This window comes from Dendrobates tinctorius, unplaced genomic scaffold, assembly GCF_039654945.1.
Source record: "Dendrobates tinctorius isolate UK_male_01 unplaced genomic scaffold, ASM3965494v1 ptg000008l, whole genome shotgun sequence".
In the NCBI taxonomy this organism is placed as follows: domain Eukaryota; kingdom Metazoa; phylum Chordata; class Amphibia; order Anura; family Dendrobatidae; genus Dendrobates; species Dendrobates tinctorius.
This window is the reverse complement of record NW_027361676.1, coordinates 65,187,487-65,202,701: the sequence shown is the minus strand read 5'-3', so window position 1 is coordinate 65,202,701 and position 15,215 is coordinate 65,187,487. Positions and strand designations below refer to the sequence as shown.

The 15,215-nt window shown below is 38.9% G+C and overlaps 1 protein-coding gene across 10 annotated transcripts in view; it reads right to left on the bottom strand.

Moving 5' to 3' along the window:
- The window catches only part of TENM3 (teneurin transmembrane protein 3), a 1,679,324-nt gene that overhangs the window by 133,262 nt on the left and 1,530,847 nt on the right, over positions 1 to 15,215 (bottom strand). For all 10 annotated transcript variants that reach the window (XM_073577886.1, XM_073577891.1, XM_073577894.1 and 7 more), the window contains 2 exons: positions 10,655 to 10,922; positions 7,423 to 7,566 (listed from right to left, as the gene is read on the bottom strand). In XM_073577886.1, coding sequence (XP_073433987.1) covers positions 7,423 to 7,566; positions 10,655 to 10,922 — 412 coding nt within the window. The remainder of the gene's footprint in view (positions 1 to 7,422; positions 7,567 to 10,654; positions 10,923 to 15,215) is intronic.

Here is a 15,215-nt window from a genome sequence, read left to right as displayed (position 1 = left end):
ATGATTTGCTTTGCCCCTAAATTTCCACTACATATTTGAAAACCACATTAATATGTGAGATGTCACTTGTTAAAGCAGTTTCGACATTGGCTCCCACCTAGAACCCTCAGTAGATAGCCACATGCGGATTAACCCCACTGTCTGCATGTGGACCCATGGCTCTTGAAACTGCTTAAATCCAAGATTGAAACTTCTGTCATTGATTTTGCTGTAAATAAGTAATATTATTCTTGTAAATTGGGGACTAGCTGATTAAAATTACAAGGAAAAATTTTCACCACTTTTTGTTCCTGGCCTGGGTATTTCCACGATGTCCTTTCTCAAAAGTTTTGAAAGTATGAGGGTATACTGTATAGTATGTGCTCAGTAACATATGGACATTGTATTAGATAGCTGTATAACACAGACTTCAAATATGGTCATGTATGTGAGGCCTTACAATAATAATAAAGACCGGAGTTCAGACAGGAGATTCTTAGGAGTATCCTACACAGAAGCCTACCTAATTTATTTTATTGGTGCTCAGCTTCATGAACACAACATATGGTACCGATACCGTAGAAGATGAAGGGAAATTATAATGGGACTACTAAATTATTTCTTATGCTACCCAGAGCAGTATATTATTTAAACTAATTAAGACTTCATAGAATACTCTTTAAAGATGAGGGGTACTGATTTGGGGAGCTACATCTAACCTCGCTCACTGGCCCGGATTGATAATCTGTCCAGACGGGCAAATGCCCTCTTGGCCAGTGGCTCTCAGCTTCAAAATGGGCCACCGACCCTTTAAATCTTCTGCAAAGACCCTGGTGCATGTGTACTCTCTCAGGGCACGCGCTGACAAGGGCCGTGTTGGCCCGCGTCAGCTCGTGAGCGGGGCCCTTGACAGTGCAGATAAGCAGGAGAGCGTGCACCATGGCCTATGCAGAAGTTTGAAAAGGCTGCCGCCGAGCGCACAGGACACCCGCCTCAGCCTCGCTCTAACACTGGCCAGTAACAGCGTCAGAGAAAAGGGCTCTCTTCACCAATCCCCAGCTGGCATCTGCTCCACCTCCGACACTGGCTGGACAGTGAACCCACCTCACTCTCCCCCCCATCTCAGGTGAGTGCCAAGATGGAAGCATTTTTTATGTATATATAGTATTTGCAGTTTTACCTATATAATGTATATAAACTGCTGTATGGACAATATATAGGTGATGCTGCTGATCACAGTATACTGCGGTCGCAGTATATATACACACAGTGGTATCACCTATATAGCGTACATACCACAGTCTCAGTTTCACCTATGTTATGTGTGTGTGTATGTATAAGCACTCTGATTAATTGTGATAAAAGTGGAGGACTCTTTATTGGCCCATGTGGCAACATTTCAGATCAATAACAGAACACTTCTCTGATATAAAACTGAAATGTTGCCACATGGGGCCATGCATACCAGGACTGGGATGGGGGACAATCATTACAAGTAAAGGTTGGAGCCCTGTATGCCAGGATAGGGATGGGGCCATCCATACTTGGCGAGATGAGGGCCCTGCAAAGCAGTATAGGGATGAGGGCGATCATTCCTGCCAGGATAAGGATGAAGTGGACCATTAATAATAATAATAATAATAATAATAATAATACATTTTATTTTTATAGCGCCGACATATTCCGCAGCACTTTACATTTCAGAGGGGACTTGTACAGACAATAGACATTACAGCATAACAATAACCACATAGATCATAACAGATACCAAGAGGAATGAGGGCCCTGCTTGCAAGCTTACAATCTATGAGGAAAAAGGTAGACACGAAAGGTGGGTGGTAACAATTGCCCTAATTGTATGGACCAGCCATAATGTTAAGTGTGTAACAGTACGGACACAGAGGACTAATGAATGCATAAAGCATGTGGGAACATGATGCGGGGAACCTGGTTATGGTAAAACTTTTGACTGTGCCACACAGGGATAGATTAGGTTGAGGCGTTGAGGCGATAGGCCAGTCTGAATAAATGCGTTTTCATGGCACGATTAAAATTGTGGGGATTGGGGACTAATCGTATTGACCTGGGAAGTGCATTCCAAAGAATTGGCGCAGCACGTGTATAGTCTTGGAGACGGGAGTGGGAAGTTCTGATAATTGAGGATGCTAACCTCAGGTCATTCCTACCAGGATAGTGATGACGAGCCATGCATACTAGGAAGAGATGGGGCCCTGCATACCAGGATAGGGACAGGACTCTGCATACCAGGATAGGGATGGGCCCTGCATACCAGGATAGGGATGGGGCCATGCATACAAGGACAAGATGGGGACCCTGCATACTAGTATAGAGATGAGGGTGATCATTCCTGCCAGGATAGGGATGAGAAGACCATGCATACCAGGCCAGGGATGAGGGGGCCATGCATACCATGATGGAAATGAGGGAGCCATGCATACCTGGATAGGGATGAGGGAGCCATGGATACCATGATACCAGGATAGGGATGAGGGGGCCATGCATACCAGTATGGGGATGAGGGGGACCATATTTACCAAGTTAGGGGATATTAAGTACATAATTCCGATAAATACGTTGTATGTATTGGAAAACCCATTTAAATGGATTGTGCCAAGTAATCCCCTATTCCGATATAGATGTAGTTGCTGGGGTCCGACTGCTGGGACCCCCATGATCCTGAGAACCGGATCTCTAAAGAAGCAGTCGATCATGCGCACTGCTGCGGCATTTACACATGGCTCTTCAAATAACGCCTTTAAGAGGAGTGTTGAAGGGCACGACAAAGTAAAGCAAAATCTACTGATCGGGTGTGGAGGGAGTGTTATAGTATGTGGGCTGGTGGGGTCTGTGTGGCAGGGCTGCTTTTCTGTCCAAGTCTGGCCCTGCTAGCTCAGTCTGTGGACGTTAGGCGTGGTTGTGATTGAATGGAGCGTCACGGTTGCACACAAGTGCTGCCGCTCTATTCATTATGGAAGTTTAGATCTGGAGATCTGTATTAAGCTATCTCCATCATTCTCTTAGACAATCAATTAAGCAGCGGCGTGCATGTGCAACCATTCAATCACAAACACAGTAAGGCGAAAACAGGGAACTGGACCAGTCAAGTCATTAATGGAGTCCCATCGGTTTGACTTCACATTGATTCTGTGGATAGGTAAAAATATCTTTCATTTAGGTTTGTAAAACAATATAAATATATAATGTGATGTGACCTATCTTCATGACCATTCATAGGTTGGATGGAGCACTGTGTGGCTTATTGGCACCCCGCTATGTTACACCATATGGTGCCCAAATAATGCATTGATACTGCGTGTAAGTACGGTAACTAAATCAAACAGTGCCCACATTATATGGCCAGATAGTTACATGAACAGCACTGTGAATTCAATAAGACAGAAAATATCTCAGGATAAATTAAAAAAAATAGTAGTGACAAACTACAAGAATAAATAGATTTCCAGGTGAACCGGACAGAGCACTACTAGTCTGCAATAACAAGATAGGGATTAACATTGGTGCACAAACCACTATAATTTACAATATTACCATCCCAAAAATATTAAAGGGAGTGTTCATCACTTTGACAGCCCCTTCCCCAATGGTGTTGATCCCCACGCAAAATGAAAAAAAAAACCTAAGTCTCACTTTCTGGACTGGCATCACTCCAGCTATATCAGCGCCCAACCTCTCAGTCCTTATATAACATTGTTATGCCACATAGCGCTGCAGTTTATTAGCTGCCGCTGATTGACTGTGTTGCTCAAACTGCCTTCAGACATCCGATTGAAGTGTATGTGAAGTAATTCATCAGTGGCTGCTGATTGGCTGCAGTGTTTACATGGCATAACCATGTCATGTGAGCACTGGGAGACCCGTCATCGACATTACTGGAACTGTGTAAACATTAGGAGTTTTTGTATTTTACATGGGGGACTACAACATTTAAGAAAAGGTTGTTCTACTAGTGATCAACCACTTTAAATCTATTACTTAAATAATAAGACCCCAGTTCATCAAGACCTGCAATTTCCTGGCTGTTCTTGATGAGGGAGCGTGATGGTATTAGACACTCCTGATTCATGAAAGTGGAGCCTCTGATGAGTAGCGTGTGCTTCCAAAAATGTGACTGCAGTAATATTTCTGGGTAAAGGAACGTCATGAAATGGATGAGCTTTGGTTTTACACCCGTGTAGTGCCCTAATACACCCCAGCTCCACCCATTTAGGCAAACTTCAAGAAACTATCATGAAAACACCAAAAGTTGCAAACTTTTGCCACAAGTCTAAGTTGCAGTAAAATTTTGTGACTTTTCAAAGCTTTAACATCACTTTTTGGTGTAAAATCTTTGATGAATTGGGCCCTAAGTGGTTAAACTTTCCATTCAGGTTCACAGTAAATACTTTTGTCACTTACTCAAAGACCTAAAAAAAATCTGTAAGGGCCTCTAATCTTTTTGCCAGCTGACAAGTTCAAGGTCCTAATTGGTAGAGCCCAGAGAGCTGAAGCTTTTCTCCTTGACCTTACCTTCCAACATAGACTACTATCATTTACAGATCCATTTTAGCGAACCAGTAAAAAGCAAGTAATTTATCGGACAGTTTTCAATTTTCATAACCATTACATGTTAGTAAAAAGCCCATTTGACTGCTCATAGCATCGCTCTGTAAATGCCATTTTATTGGTGGTCATTATTTTTGAAAGCAGATACAACATAACTCGCGCTCTATTACAAAGCTCTTCTTCCTAATAAATAACACTCTCTTTCAAGAAAAGAGCAGTTTTATTAAAGTCTAGACCAGAGATATTGTCTTACCTATGTTACTGGGAAAATCATTGTGCCATGCATACACCAGAAATGTAATAAAAGCCTACTTGCGGCACTGGTAGAGGGGGCCTGGGAGGAGAGATGTTTGATTGCTTTATAATAGCGGACATCACGCTCTGTTATTGTTACATATCTGCAGTCATACTTACAAAGTGTAAATTGGGTTGCGGAATATGATTTTTCATTTTTATCGAAACAATGAATTTGCTTCAGCGTGGTTAGTCTGGAAGTTTTGTAGACAGGGATACGATGACACAATGCAAAGCAATATCTCTACATCAATGCCGCAGCCTTCAATTACTGATAAAACTAGGCACGCCATCCGAAAGTGATGATCGGAACATGTTTTACCCATAAAAGAAGTTTGCATAAATCATAGTCAAATTTTCCCTTCATTTTGGCTAAGGAATCTTTTGCTAAGGAAGAGTGTCTACTTAGGCGAAAAATATTGTATAGTTAAAGGGAAACTGAAGATTTAGTAATGTAATGAAAATTACAAAAGATTTTTACATGGATCCACTGTCATAGGACAACTTAAAGAGGGCCTGACATCAAGACAAAAGTGACCTGATTTTGCCCTCATTTTACTCCTGCTGCCCCCATGAGCATTTAATTTTTTTTATTAAATCCTCCACATGGTCCCAGAGATATGGGCCTTTCTATTTAGTGCTTATTTTTATGGTCCGTGGTAACGGGGTGCGGTTCACAGGGTAATAACGAAGAGCAGCCTAAAGATACGCCCCCAGGGGATCATGTGGTCCACACCCCTCTGTACAGAGCACAATAATTAGCACTGAATAATAATGACCATATTTCTGAAGCCGTATGGCATATTTAAAAAAAAAACCCACAAAAACATGGATACTCAGGGGAGCAGGAGCAATAAGACAAGAGCAAAAACTGGCTACTTTCAACTTCTTAAATCAGGAGACTCTGACTCCATCACGCCCCCTCAAGAAGACCAGAGAGAAAATCGGTGCCTATGTATTGACTGAGAAATATTGCATGTAACACTAGGCTATAATTTAATTTTAAAACAATTTTAATCCTGACAAATTAACTTTTAGTGTCTGCGCACACATGGGTTTTTTTTTCACAAAATTTTTCTACATCAAAAACCAGAGTCTTGACAAAAAAAGCTGCTTAAAATAAGCCCATTTTTGACACTTTTAAATTCATTTTTGGTGCGCTTCTACTTGTGTTTTTGTATTCATTTGTATGGATGATAAGTGCTGCAAAAATGCTGAAATAATTTCCACGCTGCAGATTTGAAAAATTTGATGGTTCAAATCCACAAGAAAAAATTAAGCAGCGAGTACATGAGGTTTTAGAAATCTTGCTCACTTTTTTTGATACTGTAAAGTGCTGCATTTTTTTTGGCTGCAAAATGTGTGGAAAATACACAGTGTATGAACAAGCCCTTAGCGGTGAACTTGAAAACCTTTAGGAGAACTGAAATACTAATCAAAGATATGAAAACTCCATATATTGCATCTATTGTAAGATGCTTTCTAGTGATGAGTGAGTATGCTCGTTCCTCAGGTCTCCCCGACCATGCTCGGGTGGTCTCCGAGTATTTTGGCGTGCTCGGAGATTTAGATTTCGTCGTCTCATCTGCATGATTTGTGACTGCTAGTCAGCTTGAATACATGTGTGGAATGCCTGTTAGGGAATTCCCACATGTATTCAGCCTGTCTACAAGTTGCAAATCATGCAGATGAGACGACGAAATCTAAATCTCCGAGCACGCCAAAATACTCGGAGGACACCCGAGCATGCTGGGGAAAACCCAAGCAACGACGCGGTGTTCTTTATGCTCCACACCATTACCTGCCAATATATATATGACAATATATAAATATATATATATATATACATACCATGGGGAAAAATGTAAATTTTTAATTACAATATCCATTAAATGGATGCTTTCATCTAGTGGATGTTTAACAAAATTAATTTTAAGATCCCGTATCCATTGTTCCCGCTGTCACTGGCATGTATTTTTGATGGTATTGTTTTGTTTCAGTAAATACTAGTATTGCTCATGAGATATCAATTCAGGAGCACATTTTCTTTTAACTCTGTGTTATGCTGCTCCTCTGTTAATCTTCCTAAATAGTTATGAAGAAGTTGACAAGTGGGCGTTACCATTCCTCTTCCTTAGAGGTGTGTCCTTCACACTCTGGAGTTGTGTCACTATGCAGTATGATATCGCCTGCACTAATTGGACAGTGTCCAACAACTGATAACACCCAGATGTCAATTTATTTCTTGGAGGAATAAAAAAGGAATGGCACAATACAGGGCTGTAAGAAAAAAATGTTATTTAATGTGGAATACATACCTTTAGTAAAATAAACAAGTTAGAAGCGGGAATCAATCCTCTTTAAGATCCATTAACATAGTCTAAGCCATCAACCTTTGTATGTACCTGGCTTCCTCACTTTTACAGTTCATTGTGCTAAAATAGTGAGCGAATCGATATTTTATGGCAAAGAAATGGAAGTTTGACGAAAAATACCCATCGTCAAATAATATAAAGGTCATTTTCTATGTGAAGAAATATCTAATGAAGAACATAAAGAACTTACCATTCTGGACATCCAATACATGATGCTTATCTAAGGTCCAGCCGCCCATATTTGAAGCATCCAACTCATAACCTTGTAAAACAGCTGTTCTTTTCTCCCACAATGTCAGGTCAAGACATGATTCATATTCATACCCTACAGACACTGCAACCAAAATCAGAATGAACACAAACTATAAGTAACAGGATTAACAGAAAGACTATGCCTAATGCATATTATCCGTGTTTAATAACCCCGAGAAAATCTTTCAATGGCATAATTACTAGCTGCGCTAAACTTATATACATTTGTTGTTTAATAACCTATCATTTTATACACTGGAATCCTCTTTACAGAAGTAATGAGACAAATATGAGTCAATGTTGGATAATTGGATCACGCATGTGTCCACACCAGTATTCAATGATTAAAATTGTAATTAATGCTTTCATTCAAACTTTGTAAATTAATATATTACTTTCTATAAAAATCACATATTGATCAATTGTATGGAATACCATAAATTTATTATCGTACTTTACAGTTTAATGTAATATATTATGGAGTTGAGGTTGAGCGATTATACTATTCTAACAATTTAGGGTCAAATTTATTATTGCATTTACACCAAATTTTTGTCTAGTTTTTTGTATTTTTCACTTGTTTTTCATTTCCATCTAATTTTTAATTTGTGTCTTTTAAAGTCTATGGTAAATGTGTTCAACAGTTTTTTTTTCTTATCTTCACCATTCAGACTTCTAGATGTTTTCGGCTCATCAATTGCAACTTTTTAAAACTCGCAAAATTTGTCACAAATGTACTCCAGTCCTCCTGAATAATTTTAGGTATGGCAATTATTTTGGAGCAAATTTTGAGGTTTTTACACAATATATAACATTTGGGAGTAAAAAAAAGTCGCAAAAAAAAAGCTTAAAGTCCAAACTAAAAACATTTTTGTCTTCGTGAAAAATTAATGAATCTCTCCATTTCGAAAAAAAAATATGGTTAAAAAAACAGTAACAAATACCCCAAGACAAAAAAGAGTGGTTATTAATGGAACACACTCTGAATGGATCACAGTTAACAGTTGAGTACCACAGGGGTCAGTATTGGGCCCTCTTTTTTAAATATAATTATTAATGACCTTATGGAATTATTGTAATAAGCACAAAGGAGAATTAGTTATCACTACAGAAAGATTTGGGGAAACTGGAGGTAAGAGTTAAGAAATGATGATTTGATTTTAACATATAACATATAACATCAAACACTTTGGCAGATATGGAAACTGTATAGTTATGTACGTTATGTGACTTTGGACATATCCTTAAATATATTTATAATGCTCTATAATATAGTACATATTTAGGATTTTTAAAAATAAAATTTAAGAGAAAGTCATTGTAAGGAAAGATGCCAGCACAACTATCATAACACTATCGGCAGGCAGAAATAAATACAGTATAGCTCATGTTTAATAAAACTTTTTGGATATAACATCTTATATGAAATCCTATACTATGATGAGCACACATAAATCAGGCTGACGACAATGCTTCTTCCTATGAATTAGCATCTGGTTAACATTTTATCTCCAAGCTTAAATAGTTTAGCTTGTTTCCAAGGTCTGACTCAGCCAATAACATAACATTGACAACTAAAATCCCAGATAATATTCTGTGCAAACACCTTGACTTCTCTAACACCTTATGTGATGAATTGCAGCTACCCTGCAGTGTTTTTACATATTTCCCCAAGTTAAAGCATGTGATGAGCTGCGCCAGCCTCGTCATCTCTCTCTCCTGCTGCTTCTGCCTGGTTAATCTCCATTGCTCCAGGATACAGGTTCATCAGAGCTTCACACCTCAATCATCCGGGACAGCAGTGTGCGCCCTAATGGTAGGAGCTGTGATCCTTAGATTCCTAGTCTGACTCAAATATTTCATCTGTTTCTTCACAACAACATTAATGGAGAGTTTACACGGCTGTTCAGTTTTTCTCACCAATACATTGATTCATTAACTATGTGATTACAATATTGCCTGTGACTTCAAGACTGTTGGTACAGAACAGATTTCGTCTAACAGCTCATACCGTTCTTAATTTTGTGAATTATATGATGAAGTCAACCCAACTGCCTTGTAAAAAAGTAGGGATCAGTGATCCCTATGGCAGCTGGAGGATGTATGTACAGGACAAATGCTGAAGAGAGAAAGAAGCTTACCATCGTTGTTTTGTCAAGTAATGTAAAGTAATGAAGAAGATATGAAACGTTATCAGGTAGAAGAATAAACCAAGAGTTGCATAAGCCTACAGCCCCACTATCAGTGTTTGTTCAGTATTTTTTCTCAGCATTTGTAAGCCAAAACCAGGCGAGGAACAATCAGAGGACAAGGTATAATAGAAGCAAGTGCACCAATTCTGCAAGTCTGACCCACTCTGGGTTTTGGCTTACAAATACTGATAGTGTGGCTGTGGCCTTAGTAGTATGAGGGCACATCTATAAAATGTGCGTTTTGGACCATCTTAGTCCTTAATCCCTACTGATTTTAAAGACTAAAATTACCATGAGTAAGGGTTAAGATAGTCCAAAACGCATGAGAAATTCCGTCCCTTCACTTTTAAGGATCCACATCTCGATGTCCTTTTGTATAATGTGCTATTAAAGCATTATACTCTGCTACCGGTTGATGCTGAATAACGTCATGTATCACTTTTTCATGCTACACAAAAGCTAGCTATTATACTTTTCCTCTGATTGTTCTATTCCTGGTTTTGGCTTACAAATACTGATATAAAATACTGACCAAATACTGAATGTGTGAATGTGGCCTAATTCTCTGAAGAGGAGACTCCCACACAGGTTTTACTCAGCACCCAAAAGCAAACAAGATGGAACTAACGAGGGCTGGGACCCCTGTCTCCGAGGCAATTGCATAATCTCACGCTATGGTGCATCTCTGGACAAACAGATGAACACCAGTTTATAGAAATTACATTTAGATTTGTAAAACAGCACAAGCTGTAAGTAAGCCATAAACCAATCAGTTATACACCGGAGTGAACGGATTCAGTGACATAGATTTCTCCAAAATTAAATGTCACTGAAATATTTAAACTGCTGCTTAAACAGAAGATGAATGCATATACAGCGGCAAAGCCAGTCTGCCGCCTTACACGGCCATAAATCATCTTCTTCTTGACAGAGTTCCTAAAATAAATATTACTGTTTAATTATAATAGAAATACATACCGACGGCTTCAGATAATCCATAGACCTTCTGGTTGTAAGCATCCGTCTTATCCCAAATGAAGGTGTATGAAAGATTAGGAGAAGCTGGAAACCATTTCTGGAAAAGTCTCCCAACTACCGCCACCATAAGATGAACTTTCATTAGATTGAAGGGTATTGCAGAGTGGGTCATTGTAATTTTTAGAACAGATTTATATCCTGCAGCTCTTGAACTTAAATAGGAAAGTTTTAAATCTGTCCCTGGGATGGTTGTTTCTTCATGAAGCACCTGATATAAAAAGGATAAAATATCTGATATTAGACAACAGCTTAACCATATAAGTATTAGCATTATACTATGTGATGAGGAATTTAAGTGAAACAATACAACAACAACAAAATAAAACAGCACAGAATTAACCATAATACTCACGATAGTAGATGTTGGTTCTGTGGCTATTAAAGGTTTGGTACAGCACCTAAAATGTCCTTTCTAAATATCTATCTTTACACCCTAACCACTTTTGTAATTTGCTTTAAATGCCCTCAAAAGAATCATCATCAGGGAGCAGTGATAAAAATAGTGAGTGACACCAGTGTTGCCCCTGATGATGATTTATTTTGGTGGTGTTGCTAAAAGCTGTGGGGCAGCGTTGGTTTCATTCATTACTTTTATTTTTTTTTCCTGATGATGTCAAGTGTCACAATTAGAAGCAGTGGCAGCAGAGATAGAAGCAGAATGCTGGTGCTGCACTCACTTCTCTCATGGATTTTATCACCTTGATCCAGGACATCTTCAGAGGGTGGTTAATGCAAGTAACTGTAGTAAGTAACTGCAGCGCCATCCCATGATGACGACGCTGCAGGGAAGTGAGTGCAGCCCCAGACTCCTGTGACATACTGTCTATTATCTATCATCTATCTATTATCTATCTATCTACAGTACCTATCTATTTATCTGTCAAGACATAGCTATCTGGTGACCTGGGACCAGGGGCTCTTTTTCCCCCACCCAGGGAAGAGGGGCGCTACTGTGCACCATAGTACACCAACCCGACAAACAAGGGTTAACAGAAAAGTCCAGGCATATAAAATATTCACTCACATATAGCAGAGGGATGCATTAGGTGCGAAGGTAGGGGAATAAACCAAAATAGAGAAGGATAAGGAATTACCATGCATACAAACCAAACAGTCACAGACAACTCCTCCAACTCCCCTTCTCATATGAACTCCTCTCCCTCCGTTAGCCATGCAGCAGATGCTAGCTCTGACAAGGATTAGTAACAGAGCCCAGACTATATAAAGAGGAAAGGAGTGGGTAACCCAGGGATTTACAACATGGCCGATTAACCCCTGTTCCGCCAGAAGAAATAAACACATTTAAAATGAAGAAGTGCTTCTTCTCAGCGCCGGAGTAGGAGCAATCAGACGCTGCAGTCTTCTGGCTCCAGTAGCGGTAACCCCTTGACACTATCTATCATCTATCTATCTCGCTATCTATCCATAATGTCACTATCGTTATGTTGGATTGTAGCGGGTGTAATGTTGGTAACTATGCCACGTTGCATCACATACCATCTAAATTACGGTATAATCAGGAAAAGACCCTTGAACTGTTATGTTCTGGGACAGGATTAGAATATGTACATAATTAAGAAATGTGTCCGCCATTTTTCTGACAAGTTCCATATTGAGGAACGTACGACTGTGACTCATCACTGTAAATTTTGCCAAATGATTTTAGCTAACTGAACAACTTATCTCTTCTATAAAGCTGTCGGGTTTGATGATGTTCCCATGTATTTGATATATGTGCTCGTTATAATATTACACCAAGCCGGGTTACTTATTGCTTTTCTTTTCGTCATGTAGAGGATACATAAAAGGCTCCCACACATTGTTCACTCGGTTATCGCTGCTCTGTTGCAAAAGGTTTGGCTTTTCCAAATGGGAAACTGACAGACATTTTAACTACATTTTGATGATTGAAGGTTCTGTGCAGTCATTAGTCATGGAGATTTCAGACTTTTACGTACTCAGATCTGGCAACTAAAGCAATCACCTTTATTTCACTCTGAGCCGCAATGACAGGATTACAATCTATAATAAGATTCCTACACAAAGAAGACTAGCATTTATAGTTGCTAAGCCACCAAGCACTGCTCGCTTGATATCTGTAGCCAAGAGCACAAAATACGAATTGGGAGGGTTCCCATGGGAGATCTTTCAAACATTCCCTTTTATTGGAATATTTTGGCAGGAAGAGTGTGCTTTCCTATGTCATTCGCACATTTTATTACCTAGCGTTTTCATTTGTCAGGTTTTCATCTCACTGTCGGATCTTAAATAAAACAGCTGCTTGTAATCTGACGATTTCCCCAACAGTTGTCTTATAAAAGTCCAGATACATATAGTGACAGCCCACAATGCAGCCACTATCCTTTAACTAGAGAAAACTGAAGGGAAATGGACAGGCTTTAGAAAATAAAATTAAGAAAACCTACATCATTATAAGGAACAATATTTAAAGGGCCAAAATGAACTAATAAATTCAAGAATACCTAGGTAGAAATATGCAAGGTTCAAAATCTTATAATCTTTATTGGATAGCATGACATTTAAAAACATAAAAACCTACAAAAGTCAGACATAGAAAATTCTAAAGATAGGCAAGTGATAATAAAAAAAATTCTCATGTATGAATATTACAAAATCAATACAGGGTTATACTGTATGCAATCAGTTTAGAAGACAAATATACTCAAAAGTCACAAGCCAAAATAGGTAGTTTTGTGTAAGTAGGGGCCTTAATGGTACATACACATAAACAGGGAGTGAGTGATGTCTCATTAAAGGTCACATATTAATAATGATAATGCACAGTGGCATAAGGTACACTTTACCTATCAAACAAAATGAACCAGACATGTGATCTGCATCAAGCTTCATCTGGAGCTTATGTTGTTATGTTTTTACATATTATGTTATCCTATAAAGAATATATTTTTTTATTAATTTTGAGCCTTGTACATTTCTAAGCAGGGTTTAGATAATGAATACAAAAGATGAATATCACATATGACTATGACAGGGACTCGGTGAAAATGGATTACTACATAGAATTCAGTAGAGTGGAAAGGATAAAAAACACGGCAGTGAGCCACAACAATAATGAGTTTAACAAGAGGAACTGTATTGAATAAATATAATATACGTCAAAGCATGAATACAACAGTAAAAAAGCCTCAAACACAACTGGAGAGGACATATACTGATGTTTATACTGACAGAATGATTTGCAAGGGAAGTGATAAATTAATGAGGAAAAATATGACCAAGAGTGGTACGAAAAATATAACCAAGAGTATTGTCCCGAAACGTGCATGGAGGCTGGCGTCATTCCAGCTGGAGAGGACTGTAATGGGTATGTGTGTATTGGTATGCTTGTATACCACTCTTGGCCATATTTTTCCTTGCACATCATGCTGTATCATCAAATGCTTCACTATGCCTGACGCCTTTTTACTTATATTGTTTTTATTCAATAAAGTTCCTCTTGCTACGCTCATTATTGCTATTTTTTTCCCTTTTTTTACTTTTATTTTATGGTTTTCTTTTTGTGTAACAATACCTAGTGTCTTATTATATACCCATCAAGAATTATCGTATTACTAGTAGAGATGAGCGAACCCGTGGATGTTCAGGTTCGCCAAGTTTGACGAACATACAGTGAAAAGTTCGGTTCATGTCCGAACTTGACCCCGAACTTGAACACTAATAGAAGTCAGTGGGGACCCGAACTACGGTGCTTTAAAATGGCTGTAAAATGGTCACTAAAAAATAGCAAAAAAACTTTGGCATTCAAACTTAAATATTATTGTCGTATGTAGCATAAGAGGCAAAAAAATATGAGCTCTTATGCTGCATACGACAATAAAATTTCAGTTTGAGTGCCAAAGTTTTTCTTTTTCCTATTTTTTGGATACTGCTTTCTTCAGAGCACCAACGTCCTTTTGTAACAGCGAGCACCCCTTAATCTTGTGACTGTAAAATGGTCACTGTCAGGGCTGGGGGGCTGCAAAAGGAAGCTAAATGGAGGTAAGAGCAGGACAATTGAACTGCAAACAAGACAGAGTGAAAAAAACAAGAAAAATTAATAATCTTAATCCAGGAGGCGGAAGTCCAAGTGGAGGAGGAGGACGTGGCGGTGTAAGTGGAGGAGGCAGGGGAGTAGGTACTCAGCACTGTTTTAGTGGGTTTTTAATTTTAGTTAGGGAACAGACTTAAAAGAACATAGTTTAAAAAAAGTATCAATCTAGAACCAGGAGGCAAAGGTCCAAGTGGAGGAGGAGGTTGAGATGTAGGTGGAAGTGATGTAGGAGGAGGAGGTAGCCACCACTGGTTTTGTTTTGTTTTTTTGCTTCTTTGGGGGGGGTACTTTGAAAACGGGTAATGTAATAATCTTCTGGCCACTGTCTGTGTGTATTCAGGCTGTGTAATACTCTGTGTTTTTTTGGGGTTGAAAACAATGAGGAGAGCATCAAATAGGGGACATGGCTGTGTTGCTGTTGGTGGTCAT